At 45.6% G+C, this 14,609-nt stretch overlaps 1 protein-coding gene across 1 annotated transcript in view; it reads left to right on the plus strand.

The window, feature by feature from the left end:
• The first annotated feature begins 5,394 nt into the window (after positions 1 to 5,394).
• Positions 5,395 to 14,609, plus strand: part of LOC114587100 (T-lymphocyte surface antigen Ly-9-like) — a 32,157-nt gene continuing 22,942 nt past the window's right edge. The window contains exons 1-3 of the mRNA XM_077920267.1: positions 5,395 to 5,653; positions 8,215 to 8,595; positions 10,344 to 10,646. Coding sequence (XP_077776393.1) covers positions 5,458 to 5,653; positions 8,215 to 8,595; positions 10,344 to 10,646 — 880 coding nt within the window. The 5' untranslated portion in view covers positions 5,395 to 5,457. The remainder of the gene's footprint in view (positions 5,654 to 8,214; positions 8,596 to 10,343; positions 10,647 to 14,609) is intronic.

Genomic DNA, 14,609 nt, shown 5'->3' on the forward strand with positions numbered 1-14,609 from the left:
GTCCATGGAGGTGAAGGTCAATTCTGTGTCCAGGGCAGATGTCTACCAGCTCCATCTGGTATGCAAGCTGAGACCCTATCTGCCCGCAGACTGTCTCACCAGAGTGGTACATGCTCTGGTTATCTCCCGCTTGGACTACTGCAATGCCTTCTACATGTGACTACCTTTGAAGGTGACCCAGAAACTACAATTAACCCAGAATGTGGCAGCTAGACTGGTGACTGGGAGCGGCCACCAAGACCATATAAGACCGGTCCTGAAAGACCTACATTGGCTCCCAGTACGTTTCTAAGCACAATTCAAAGTGTTGGTGCTGACCTTTAAAGCCCTAAATGGCTTCGGTCCAGTATACCTGAAGGAGCGTCTCCACCCCCATCGTTCTGCCTGGACACTGAGGTCTACCTCCATGGGCCTTATGGCAGTTCTCTCACTGTGAGAAGTGAGGTTACATGGAACCAGGCAGAGGAATTGCAGGAGAACCCAGAATCCTGATGTGTGTGTATGAGATTCTGACCCCCGAAATCCTGCCAGATAAGATCTGAGTACACAGAACAGGAGTCAAAGTGATTTCAAAATAATCGCTGCCACCTCTCACCCCTCCAGCACAGTCACAATCTGGACTATCCTTCTCCTAGTCCATCCTGGAGGGGGTGGAGGGAAGAGGCAGAAAGTCACAGATCTGAGGTCCTCCTTCCTTATTGGTGTGTGTGTGTGTGTGTGTTTGGATGTGGATATTAAAAATCCAGATGTTCTTTTAAAAAATCTCCATCTCGCCAATCGAAAAACAGGAAGCTGAGTTTGCTCTTACCCACTAGGCGGGGTTTTCTGCACAGCCGAAGTCTACCTATAATTACCCCAGACCTCTGTTGCACCTCCCCACCCCACTGATCCCCCTTCTCAAGCCGCCAGTCACACCCTTGACCTGCACACACTGGAGACAACGAGGAGCACACACATACCCCAATTCACCACCAGCACCATTAGGTCTTTGCCACTCTTGTCCAGCCCTCCATTCCCTCCTTCCTGGTGGGTTGGGGGCAGGGCTGGATTTAGGGCGACACAACTGATACCCCCGCACTGCGCACTGAACTGAGAGGGCTGCTGTCAAAGGGCTGATGGCAATACGTATATGGAAATGAACGGCATTTCCATGTGCTCTGGCATATCATGGTGTCCTGTTGCACCAGCAGTGATTCAGCCTTTCTGGCTACATGACCCGAAAAACTCTCTGTGGACACGCGTCAGCTTCCTCGGCCTGAAAGTGAGATGAGTGCTGCAACCCCATAGTCACCTTTGACTGGCCTTAACTGTCCAGGTTTTTTTTTTTACTTTTACCTATGTGTCAGTCAGTCGGTCAGTTTTATTGCACATAGCCAAAGGCTGCCGCAATGTACACAGAATCATTCAACAATTAAAAGAAAATATACTAGATTGATACAAAAAACTTAAAACATTTATAGTATCAAGACATTACTTACTCTAAACAGAGCTATAAAAGTACCTTAATATACAAGTTAAGACATTAAACAATACAATTTATAAGCTAAAATTATCACATGGCCACTAATATATTTTAAAAATAATGTTAATACAATGTGCAATTATATTATATTTTTACCTATGTGGAACCTCCATATGCTAGAAGGTCAGAGAGTGGGAGAGGGGCTGCTGCCTCTGTGCCCTCCCTTTGGAGTGCCATTTTCACTAGCGTATGCTTTCTTACACAAAGTTTCTCCTAATACTTACATTTTTGTACACATGTAGTGATTGGAGAAGTGCCTCACAAAAACCCAAATTACAAAGAGTAGCTGCATTTCACAGGTAAAGCGACCCCTGACCATTAGGTCCAGTCGTGGCCGACTCTGGGGTTGTGGCGCTCATCTTGCTTTACTGGCCGAGGGAGCCGGTGTACAGTTTCCGGGTCATGTGGCCAGCATGACTAAGCCGCTTCTGGCGAACCAGAGCAGCGCATGGAAACGCCATTTACCTTCCCGCCAGAGCGGTACCTATTTATCTACTTGCACTTTGACGTGCTTTCGAACTGCTAGGTTGGCAGGAGCAGGGACTGAGCAACGGGAGCTCACCCAGTCGCGGGGATTCGAACCGCCAACCTTCTGATCGGCAAGCCCTAGGCTCTGTGGTTTAACCCAAAGTGCCACCTGCATCCCGCATTTCACAGGTAGCTGCTGTTAAAGACTGGTAGTCATTGTAGAAGTAAACAATAAACATCTCGGAGAAAAAGTTTGTTGATTTTAACAAAATAAGTAAAGCATATCTCCTTTTTAAAATACTGTTTTGTGGTTAGTCTGTTTTAAGAAAATCCTCTAGCTCCTGTATGAGGTTTCCAGAGGCCTGTAAAGTCCTTTGAAAGGTCTCTATCGGTTGGAGGGAAAGAAACAGAGGCCAACCAGAGTACAAGAGCAAAGTGGCTAGTAAGACTGGTTTTTATTATTTGAAAAGGGGAAAGTATTGCAACAGGGTCCCCACTCAGCACACAGGAGGGAGGAGAATCCAGAACAAAGGAAAATCAGAATGTTGTACTATCTCCACGTGATCTGCCCGACAGGAGCATAAGTCATACACCAGAAATACATCATTAAAAGGAGGTACATCGGATAGAGTGACAGGTAAGTTCATGTTGTTGTTTAGTCATTTAATCATGTCCACCTCTTCGTGACCCCCTGGACCAGAGCATGCCAGGCATTCCTGTCTTCCACTGCCTCCCGCAGTTTGGTCAAACTCATGCTGGTAGCTTCGAGAACACTGTCCCACCATCTCGTCCTCTGTCATCCCCTTCTCCTTGTGCCCTCCATCTTTCCCAACATCAGGGTCTTTTCCCGGGAGTCTTCTCTTCTCATGAGGTGGCCAAAGTCTTGGAGCCTCAGCTTCAGGATCTGTCCTTCCAGTGAGCACTCAGGGCTGATTTCCTTCAGAGTGGAGAGGTTGGATCTTCTTGCAGTCCATGGGACTCTCCAGAGTCTCCTCCAGCACCAGAATTCAAAAGCATCCATTCTTCGGCGATCAGCCTTCCTTATGGTCCAGCTCTCACTTCCATACATCACTACTGGGAAAACCAGAGCTTGAACTATACAGACCTTTGTTGGCAAGGTGATGTCTCTGCTTTTTAAGATGCTGTCTAAGTGAATTAGATAGGTTCACCTTATTAAATGTGCTAGACTGGATGGGTCTTTGGCCGAATCCAGCAGGCTCTTCTCATGTTCTTCTGCTTTTTAAGGTAAGTTCATAGGTCACAAGTAAGTCATTGACACCTCCTCGGGTGTTAATACAGGGAGGCAAAAGGAGAGGCAGGTATGGATGGTCTTCTTACTGTGTCAGGTTCAGGGAATTCTATTCCCCACCCCCACCCTGTGGGAGCAAGGAAAAACATAGAGAGTCTTTACATAAAGTGAGTTTATTCAATAAAATTAAATAAAAATTATTCAAACATCAAGGTGGGAGACAAAGAAATCCAGCCCATTCCACATAATGGCATTGCTCCACATGAGTTCCTCCCGCCTCCCTTCCAAGCAACAGCACTAAAAATAACTAAAATGTGACAGGCAGAGAGTAAAAATACCATTGAGAAATTTGAGCCTGGCAAGGGGTATCCTATCCCTCATGGGAGAGGGGTGTTTTTTTCTGGCCAGCTTATAAATGTGGTGACAACATTTTTAAAAATGGTAATGGCAGAGTAAGAATCACTCTTGGAGAGAACTAAAGGTAAAAAAAAAGGTAAATGTAAAGGACCCCTGGATGGTTAAGTCCAGTCAGAGGTGACTATGGGGTTGCAGCACTCATCTCTCTTTCAGGCCGAGGGAGCCGGCGTTTGTCCAGAGACAGCTTTCCGGGTCATGTGGTCAGAAGAAGTAAACCACTTCTGGCGAAACAGAAAGTCTGTGACAGAAGCCAGAGCACACAGAAATGTGCAAGAAGAGAGGAAAGACCAAGAATCACTCTCAGAGAGAACTCCTCTCCTCCCGCCTCCATTCCTAGCAACAACACTTCCCCTTACAGTGGCTTCCAGGGGCCAATTGTCTCTGAGTCCTTTGTTCTTGCACCCTCAATGAACGTTGAGTTCTTGGAGAAGGTGGGTCAGAAATATTCTCCAGGCTGCTCTCCTCCCAGCTCCTACCTTCTGTTTGCCTGTCTCTGAGCTGTGACCTTCCTCAACCAATTCATTACTGCCTTCCTCTCCTCTGGAGGCTTCGGGAGAAGGGGGGTGGTGACCTCCACCATTCCTCCTCCTCCTCAATCTCGTTCCCTTCAGTCCAGTCCCTGACTGTCACCTCAAGCACCTTCCTTCTGGTCCTCACCTTACTTCTCCTAATATAAATGGATAAACAGGTAAGGTAAAGGTAAACATGCTAGCAATCACCTGCCATTGTCTTTCACAGGAATCCTCAGGGGACTCATACTTCAGGAATGTGAGAAAGTAAGTGCTGAAAAGAGGCCTGGGTCTACCATGTACAGATGTCACATAGTGTCACATAGTTTCTTGTCTAAGTAATAAACCTTATTGTCTATATATCTCAGCTTTCTTGGGCTTATTTACACCAAGTAAATTCCATGTGAGGTACATACAATAAAGTCGAGGGGAACACCATTTGACAGTCATTTGTGAATGAGTCCTTGGTGTTCAATGAATGAGTGAGGTGGTTTGACATTTGTGAATTGGTTGATATTCACTGTCGATGCAGTAGATGCCAATGTATAGCTGTCAGAATTTCACTGCAGTTTGGGGAAGCAAATCTGTCTTATATGTTAAGTATCAATTTATTACACACATTTTTCATTCAGACTTCAGATTTTCTCTTATATCAATCCTCCTGCATTTGATGCCATTTAAATGCCTGTCAGCCTTCCAGACAAAACACTTTTCTTGGTCGGCTCAGAAATGTTGTTCCAACATAAAAAAAGGAAAGAAGATCAATGACAGAGAGAGGATATAGCACAGCGAAGTAGGTTGGCTTAGAAATGTTGTTCCAAAATAAAAAAATAACTAAAATTCCACAGGCAGAGAGTAAAAATACCATTGAGAAATTTGAGCCTGGCAAGGGATATCCTATCCCTCAAGGGGTATGTGGGTGTGTGTTGGTGTGTTTCTGGCCAGCTTATAAATCTGGTGCCAACATTTTAAAAAATGGTAACAGCAGAGTAACAATCACTCTTAGAGAGAACTGAAGGTAAAAAAGGTAAAGGACCCCTGGATGGTTAAGTCCATCAAAGGTGACTATGGGGTTGCGGCACTCATCTCACTTTCAGGCCGAAGGAGCTGGCGTTTGTCCAGAAACAGCTTTCCAGGTCATGTGGCCAGCAGGACTAAGCCGCTACCGGCACAACAAAAACACTGGGACAGAAGCCAGAGTGCACAGAAACATGCAAGAAGACAGGAACAGGCAAGAATCACTCTCAGAGAGAACTAAAAATAATTGTAGCTGCTTATTGTTGACATTACCAATGTCTGCTTTGTGTTGTTGCTGGGATGTCAGAGGCCAGATATCAGTCTGCAAGCTGAGAAGATCAACTCTGCTTTTGCCTCATCAGCAGACATACCTGCGTCTCCCTCCACAATCAGACAGAAAAGTTAATGAAGACACTTGCAGAAGCCTCAAGATCCTTCTCGTATTCAAGCTGTTAATCTACTCTTCCTTTGGTAAGTCCTTCAGTACAGCCCTCAAGCCTCTCAATACAGTGGTACCCCGGGTTAAGTACTTAATTCATTCCAAAGGTCCGTTCTTGACCTGAAACTGTTCTTAACCTGAAGCACCACTTTAGCCAATGGGGTCTCCTGCTGCTGCTGCGCCGCAGCTGCTGCACGATTTCTGTTCGCATCCTGAAGCAAAGTTCTTAAACCGAGGTACTATTTCTGGGTTAGCGGAGTCTGTAACCTGAAGCGTATGTAACCTGAAGCGTATGTAACCCAAGGTACCACTGTACACAGAAATGTTGTAATTCTGTTTTGTTCTGAAGGCTTAAATAATTGACAATGATAGAGTTCGTTACTGGTTCCCTGTTGCTTATTTGCATGGAATTGCAAAGCATGGCTCACTGATAAAACCCTCTCTGCGCCTGAACCCCTCCCCGCAAAGCTGTGCTCTTGAAGAGATCCTGCATCCCCTTCCTCACATTGTTGGGAACAACTTTTAGAGTGTGCTGTGACGCCTAATCGCTACTGAACTTCCCTCAGATTGTGCTCATTTGTCCAAATTAAAAAGGGAGCTGTGGACAAGGACACATTGCCTTTGGATGTAGGCTTCAAATTAGAAGCCAGTTTGTACCAACTAAACATTAGGGAGAACTCTGTGACAGTTGTGGACTCTGCTTCATTTAAGATTTTAAAGCAGATGTTGGGTGGCCATCTGCCAGGGATTCTTTAGCTGAGATTCCTGCATTGCAAGGAGTTGGACTAGATGAGTCCAATTCTACGAGTCTATGAATCTATTTTAAGTTCTCGCGAGTCATTGGACATGATGCCTGGAATGAGCTCCTCAACATCAGCATATTCGGTGTCCTGTGGATACTAGACAACCCTTGTTAAATATAATACTATTTTATTAGGCATAGCAAACCACACATTATCAAACAGAAACCGTATACAAATTGTGCAAAATACGAGCTCAACATAACAACCCTTCTTCCAAGAAGCATGTGGATGAGGATGTTCTGGAGCCCCCAGAAATTTCTAGCACTCGGGAATATCTGAGAACAATGTTCAAGCAGGACCTGGGACCGTCAAAGAAGAAACAAGGAAGAGGAGGCAGAACAGCCCCTAAGCCCCTGGGAGTGAGGGAATCTTAAGAGGCAGAATAAGATCATCACAATCAGTAGAAGGGACTAATCTGACTCAGACTCCAGAGAGGCAGGACAGTCCTGGAAGGGAATAACAAAAAGGTGTCCCGCCCCCCTCTTCTGCATGCCTTGGAGTGCTTGGCTGCAGAGCAGGGCTCCTTTTGAGTAAAGGGCTATTTATGAGGAGGGCCTCAGGAGTGCCTGGATGGGAGTTCTGGCAACTCTGCCATAAAATCCTCAAGAGGCGGCAGAGAGAGCTGCTGAAAAGACTCTTCCCTTCCAACCCTGATCTTTTCCTGCACTGCCTCCCTGTGGCCATGCCACTTAGCCTCTTAGCTGTGCCTTTGCCTATGTTCTTGCCTGAACTGTTGCCTCGGTGTGGCCAGATCTTGCAGTACAACTTGTCTGTGCCTTTGCCTCACTTGCTTCACTTCAACCAGACTGTGGGCTACTCTCAACCTTGCCTGTTCCTCCTTATCTGAACTTTGTGCTTGTGGCCTTTGCTGTGGATTCTTGCCAGTCTGGACCTGGTGGAAACAGGATATTTGGGCTTCTGCTGAGAGTGCATATACCAGCATGGGGCCTCATAATAATAATAGTAGTAGTAGTAGTAGTAGTAGTAGTAGTAGTAGTATACTCCCCTTCATCTGAAGACCTCAGGGCAAAACGGTCAGTTTGCATTTTTAGTGCAGAAAGTATGGATCTGATATGTAGAGATCTTTCCTATTCTGATTAATTCAAGAGGGTTATGGAAGCTTCTCTTTGTCAAAGAAACAAGCAGAAGGTTCTGGATGTTTGGGTTACAGTACAGCTGGTTTGAACTACTGTAGTTCTCTTGTCTCTTTCTGTCAAGGTCTTGCTGATTATAAAAGGAGCCACTGTTTCTCTTTCTATCTCTTTTCCTTCTGGTGTGATGTTCTGTACCAAGTATGCTTAGTGTTAAGGTTTAGACTTATTATAAATAATTGTAAGTTTAAGTCTGCTGCAATTGGATTTCTTATGGACAGTGCCAATCCTGAATGTTTTGGATTTGTGACCATTATGCTCATTTGCCTTTGGTACCAGCAAAGCTCTGCTGGGTGAAATAATAATTGCCTCTGGTCTATTTTTTGGGAATCCTGCAACATATTTAAGTTGTTGCTCTGCTAACTATACATTGGAATCTACTCTGGATCAATATTGAGTAGAATTCCATGAAAAAAACACAGCATAAAAATACAAGTTAAGAACACAAAATGCATAATAAAAACAAGAACCAAAGAAACCAATAGCGTAACTCCTACTCCGCCTCTCCACCGATTTCATTACCATTGTAGCTCACTCAGCTCTTCCTCTGGCTCAGACAATGGTGGTGGTGAGAGTGAGGAGTGATTGGTGCTAACCCATGTCCTTGTTCATCTTTCCCCTCCTTCCCTGCCCCAATAGGCACTTTGAGTCAAGCAACAGAGAATCCGACCTATCACGTGAATGGGATCCTGGGAGGATCAGTATTCCTTCCTTTAAATACACCCCAAGCCAAAAAAATTGTCAAAATTGAATGGGCCTTCCACCCCACATCTGGGGATCCATACCTGCTTGGTGAGTTCAGGGATGGAAAACTGGATCAGTCAAATCTCAGGAGTATGTATGAACAACAGATGGAAACTGGTGATGCCTTTGCATTGAGGATCAAGAACTTGGCAATGGTTGATGAGACCACGCTGAGGATCGAGAACCTGACAATGGAGAATGGTGGGCTCTATGAAGCTCGTACCTGGCTTAACGCTGCGCAGTTCCAAGAACACCACTTCATCCTCACTGTTTATGGCAAGTAATGATTTCACCATCTTTGTCAGTTTGTAGTGGAGCTGAACATAGAATGGGAAGATCATGAAATATGATGAGGAACCTTTTTCAACCTGAGGGCCACTGTGCTGGTCCCGGGGGGGGGGGTACTGTGTGGTGTGGTCTGAGTCCGGTCCTGGGTTGAGGGTCTGGAGGCTGTCCGTCAAGGGTGAAGCGGGGTCCAAGGCAAGGAGCCAGGCATGGTCAGGAACTCCGGAAGAGCAGATCAGGGTGCTGGCAGAAACAGGTTTCCAACAATGTTGCTCCTGCAACCTGGGACTGGGCTGACTGGCCTTTATCTCCTCTGAGGCCTAGGGCGGTCCTAGCCTACAGGTGACTCGCCTCTCCTGGCCTTAAGGTGAGCACTCCTCCTGTGGGAACTTAGTTCCCTCCGCCTCTCTGCCCTGAGCCTCTGCAGCTCAGGAGAGGCTGGAGGGTTACTGGACCCAGAGGCAGCCTCACCTTCCCCTGACAGGGCTGAGAGTGGAACACCTGCAGGCAATGGGTCCTCGATCACCTCTGGAGCCAGAGCGGATTCAGCTGGTGTCTGCTCCTGAAGATCTGGCACAGGTGAGGACCCTTCAGGCTCAAGCCCCAGCCCTGGCTCAGCCGGCTCTGGAGGTGGGGACTCCTGTGCAGGCTGGGAATCCTCAGGTTCAGCCTCTGAATCCGATTCCCAGGCCATCACAGCCACATTCTCACCTAGGCAACATTCCAGGGGCCACATGGCACTGGGGCACAAAATCAGAGGAAATAAGTGTGTGGTGTTGGAATCTCCGTTCGCCCGAGCTGATAAAGCTCATCTTCCAAAATTGCCCTCCGACTACACAGTGGCAAACAGAAACTAACATGTGGAACATTGAATCTGAACGTTACTGTTCTACAATATGCTCGTTTCTTCACATGTGTGCAACCCCCATCCTCCATCCAGGAAGCAAGGAGCATCATCAAGATTCAATAATACTTTTCAGCCAGACCAAAGAACTCAAGAAGGGAGTGAATCAAGGCCATGAGGGGAGTATGTCTGGGAAAGATATGCGGCTCTGGGATAGGACTCTGGGAGAAAGTCCTGAGAGCCAGATAGAGATGCTTGGAGGGACATATTTGGTCTCTGGGCCCAAAGGTCCCCAACCCTGCCCTACAGTTACCGAAAGGCATGTGGGGCACGAACTCCTAATGTAATGATCACAGGCAGGTAAGGAAGCCCCGATAAGAATTCATGAGTCTCTGGCAGTTTTATGATACATTTATTTACAATTAACATGCTGAGCATGGCTCCAGGCCTGCCACTCTTTGCTACGATTTGGTCACTCTGAGTCTCCGCCCTAATGCAACATGAAGGGTGCCAAAGTCCAGTCCTTCCTCCCTTGTACTTCTGTTGCATTTTAATATTTCCAGCTCTTCTCGTTTGGGGAAGAGGTGGGTGAACTTTCCCCTCACTATAAAACAAAGATCCCTCTAAACGTTGCTTGCCTCCTGGTTGCATGGCAACCCCCTCAATGTCATCTATCTCCTCCCCTCCCTCTGCCTGCGAGTTATGGGAATTCTTGATGAAGTGGTGCCGAACTAACCCACTCCTGCTCTGTCTGTGGCTGCAACCCCTCGTCTCCAGAGTCAGGCTCTGGCTCCCTCTGTACTGGCATTTCTTCATCTCCAGAGCCAGACTCTTGCTAGGCATTCGATTCAGCCACATCCCTGACACTTAATCACTTTCATTTCTGTTAAAACAGAGCCAGTGCCAAGACCATTGGTACAACATAGAGTACAATCCAAGACTCCAGAAGGCTGCACTGTGTCCTTACAGTGCCAGGCACCTGTAAAGGAGGGGTACACTATCTCCTGGAAAAGAGGGGATCCCCCCAGGGTCTTAGTAGGAGGTTTGGATAAGTACTGGCTTTCTGACAATGGAAGGAATCTCCACATCTCCTGGCGAAAAAGCTCTTCTGACTCCACTTTCACTTGTCTGGTCAGCAATCCTGTTGATCGAAACCGTGCCTCATTTGACTTGCTCAAAATCTGTGCAAGTGGGGAAGGTAAGAAATGTATCATCCCTTTCATAACCCACTGGTTCTGCTTGGAGTGGTGAATATTCAGGCAGTCCCTCAAGATAGGGATTGTATAAGCAAACACTCCTCCTTCCTTGCAAGCTTGTTAGCAGGTTTGGGTCAACACAGCTCTGCCTGCAGACTATGCTTGACCCTATGAGTTGCTGCTCCTGAGATTAAGAGTCTCATGCTCTACCAACTAAGATATCCTGCTGCTTTGATTTCCTCTTTGATTCCTAGGCTGAGAAACTGCCCTGGGACCCACAAAAATGAAAGCAGCAATGGTATCTGAAGAACCATGCCATTCTTTGAGCATCTCCTCCCTGCAATGGGACTCCCAGAATCCCCAGCAGGACTCAGGTGCTTTGCTTGCTATTCCTGCTGCGGTGAAGGCGAGCAAAAGCACCATGTAAGTTTATGTCTCCAAATTATAAATGATGGGTTTGGACCCAGATTTAGGGATGCTTAGAGTGGAGTCTCTGAGGACAGATGCATTTGGTTTGCTTCCCAAACCCATACGATAACCAAAAGACACCTATCCTTCAGAATTTGCACTTCTCCATGATGCTCTCAAAATAAAAAAGTGTTCACATAAATGTACAGACAATTGAAAAATCATCTTCAAAATAAGATGTGGGAAAGGGACACTGTCGCTTTATAGAATAAGAACAGTCCAATGTTAGAAATGGTTTTATCTCCTTTCTTTTCCTGAGTATGTGATCTTTTGTACATTACACCAACAACTGGGAAACACTGGCCTGCGAGCACTCCAGTTGGAGAACAGCCTTTAGCAAAGGTGTAATGGGCTTTGAAGATTCTCGAACTCAGGACAAAAGGGAGAAACGTGCTAAGAGGGAGGCATGCTTGGCAAATCCACACCGTGATCAACTCCTGCCCAAGAACCAATGTCCCCACTGTGGAAGGATGTGTGGGTCCAGAATTGGCCTCCACAGTCACTTACGGACTCATTGTTAAAACCGTGTTTATGGAAGACAATCTTACTTGGCTATGAATGATTGCCAAAGAAGAAGAAAGAAATATCTTATCTTATTTTATTGTCTGCCACTTTGGCAGTCTTTTGTTTATAAATCTACCAATAAATAATAGAAATAATAACAAGAGTGGAGAATAATATAAAGTCGTCCAGGAGAGGCAACTTAGGGCAACAGTAATGGAACAAGACCTTCTTCTTTCTTATGGTATTTACTCAAATGTAATGCACATCTTGGGGGCATGGGTGGCGCTGTGGTGTAAACCACAGAGCCTAGGCTTGCTGATCAGAAGGTCGGCGGTTCAAATCCCCGTGACAGGGTGAGCTCCCGTTGTTCAGTCCCAGCTCCTGTTAACCTAGCAGTTCGAAAGCACATCAAAGTGCAAGTAGATAAATAGGTACCACTCCGGCAGGAAAGTAAACGGTGTTTCCTGGTTCAACAGAAGCAGCTTAATCATGCTGGCCACATGACTCAGAAAAACTGTCTGTGGACAAATGTTGGCTCCCTTGGCCTGTAAAGTGAGATGAACGTCGCAACCCCAGAGTCGTCTGCGGCTGGACTTAACTGCCAGGGGTCCTTTAACTTTTTAATGCACATCTCTTTTTTTGCCAAATTAAGTCACAAAAATTAGGGTGCACATTAGATTTGATAGTACATTTACACTTGCAAGCAAATACTATTTGGGTTTCAAGGTTTTGAAAATGGAGGTGTGCAATAGTTTTGATGGCTCATTCAATTTGTGTAAATAGAGTATTTGTTCTGTTTCTCTTAGTCACATAGAGGAGGTCCATTTGGTGGCTGTTATTGCAGTTCATTTCAAGAGCCTCTTATTGCTTGTTGCAGGTGGACAACAAAAGTACTGGTGGTTCCTGTCGCTTCCCATCTGTGCTGTTGGAGCTTCTGTATGTCTGATAATGATATGGAAGAAGAAAAGGTTGGAAAAGGAGAAAGGTAGAACCATCTTTGTTAATCCTCTTAATTACCTGGGATTGAGGCTAACTGCCAAATGTGTGTCTGCCTCTCCCTTGCTCCTCTTGAGAGGCAGAGGTTGGCCAGTGCCGTGAGATGAACAGCAGGTCTCATGTTCTGCTCTGTAGATGATGCTTCTGCGATGCAAGCTCAAGAGGGCTCTCCTGCGCCCTTCCCCAGAGGAGACCCCCCAAAAGGTGATGGTGACCTTCTGACACAAACATGCACAGTAAGGAAGGCTGGAGGACCAGATGAGATGTTTGGAAGTCACGTAATACTATGGCATTGTTTTTTAACATTTGTTAATACTACTAGGAATAGTCAGGGCTTCTTCTTTTTTCCCAGCCAGAACGCTCCAGAACAGAGGTCATTCATCTATCACCTCAAAACACCATTGCAGAGGGTTGGACCAGATGACCCTCAAGATCCCTTCCATCTCTTCAATTCTATGATTCTATGAAACAAATCATCTGAGAGGGGTGGTTGGCTACTAGCCATGAAGGCTATGTTCTGCCTCCATGGTCAAAGGTAATAATGCTTCAGAATACAAGTGGCTGCAACCTGCAGGAGGGGAAAGTGTGTCAGTTTGATTTCATAGTACCAAAAGCATTGATCTGATGAGTAGAGATTTGTCAGGGAACTGCCATCGGAGCCAGAGGGAGAGGGAGGGCTCCAGAGGGATTCCAGGGAGCGTCCCGGGAGGGAGAGAAGCAGCACATCTTCTGGGGAAGGAAATCAGCGTAACACCAGTGGAGAAGGGGGGCAGATGGGAGAATCGGCGATGTGGCTCCAAGACTCATCACCGGGAACCAGTGGGGAGAGCACGGGTCCTCCAATTCCCACACCCTCCCAGCGCAGAAGGCTTCCGCGCAGGGAAAGTAGGCAGAGACTAGGCGTCAAAGAGCTTCTTTGCTGGGAGAAGTTCAAGAAACGCCCACTGACGGATTCTGCCAGCTATGGAGACAGCCACGGGTGCGTGGCTGTCCAGACAGAAAGGGTTCATTCAGGCAACCAGCCAAGGGTGGTGTTGATTTACACACAAGCAACCCCTAGAGCCATTACAAGATCTTTCCTGTTCTAATTAATTAAGAGGGTTCTGGAAGCTTCTCTGTGTGAAAGAAGCAAGCAGAAGGTTCATTATGTTTAGGTTATTCCTTCAGAGAAGCTGAGCATAGCTCACTTAAACTGGTTCTTTTATCTCTTTCTGTCAAGGTCATGCTGATAATAATAATAAGGCCAGACAGAGCCTGGGTTTCACTTCTTTTCTATCTTATTCTCTGATGTGGTATTTTGTATAGAGTGTTAAGGTTTAGACTTACTATAAGTTATTGTAAGTTTAAGTTAAATCTGCTGCAACTGGACTTCTTATGGACAGAGCCAATCCTGAATGTATTGGATTTGTGACCATTATGCACATTTGCCTTCAGTAGCAGTAAAGCTCTGCTGGATGAAATATTAATTGTCTCCAACATTTGGAAATGTAAAGAAAATGAAGGAACTTTTTACCACATGTGTTGGGAATGTAAGAAAGTAAAAAAAAAACTTCTGGGAAGTGATATATAATAAGATGAAAAAGATGTTGAAATATACATTTATTAAAAAACCAGTAGCATTTTTACTTGGCATTGTAGGGGATGATATTAATAGACAAAATTGTAAATAGTCTTTATATGCAACAACAGCAGCAAGAATATTATTGGCACAAAAATGGAAACAATAAGAATTACCAATGAAAGAAGAGTTGCAAATCAAATTAATGGACTACGCAGAATTAAATAAACTGAAAGTAAGGATTCAAAAACCTGCGGGACCAGAGATTCTTCAAGGACTGGAGTAAATATTTGAACTATCTGAAAAGCAATTGTAATAAAGAGATTACGCTAGTAGGACTGCAAGACGTTTTGTAAGGAGGATTATGCGAAATATTGCAAGGAAGACTATGAAGAGAATATTAGTTAAGGACAATTAAAAGTTATAGAGAAATTAAGAA

This window comes from Podarcis muralis, chromosome 16 (genome assembly GCF_964188315.1).
Source record: "Podarcis muralis chromosome 16, rPodMur119.hap1.1, whole genome shotgun sequence".
Taxonomy (NCBI): domain Eukaryota; kingdom Metazoa; phylum Chordata; class Lepidosauria; order Squamata; family Lacertidae; genus Podarcis; species Podarcis muralis.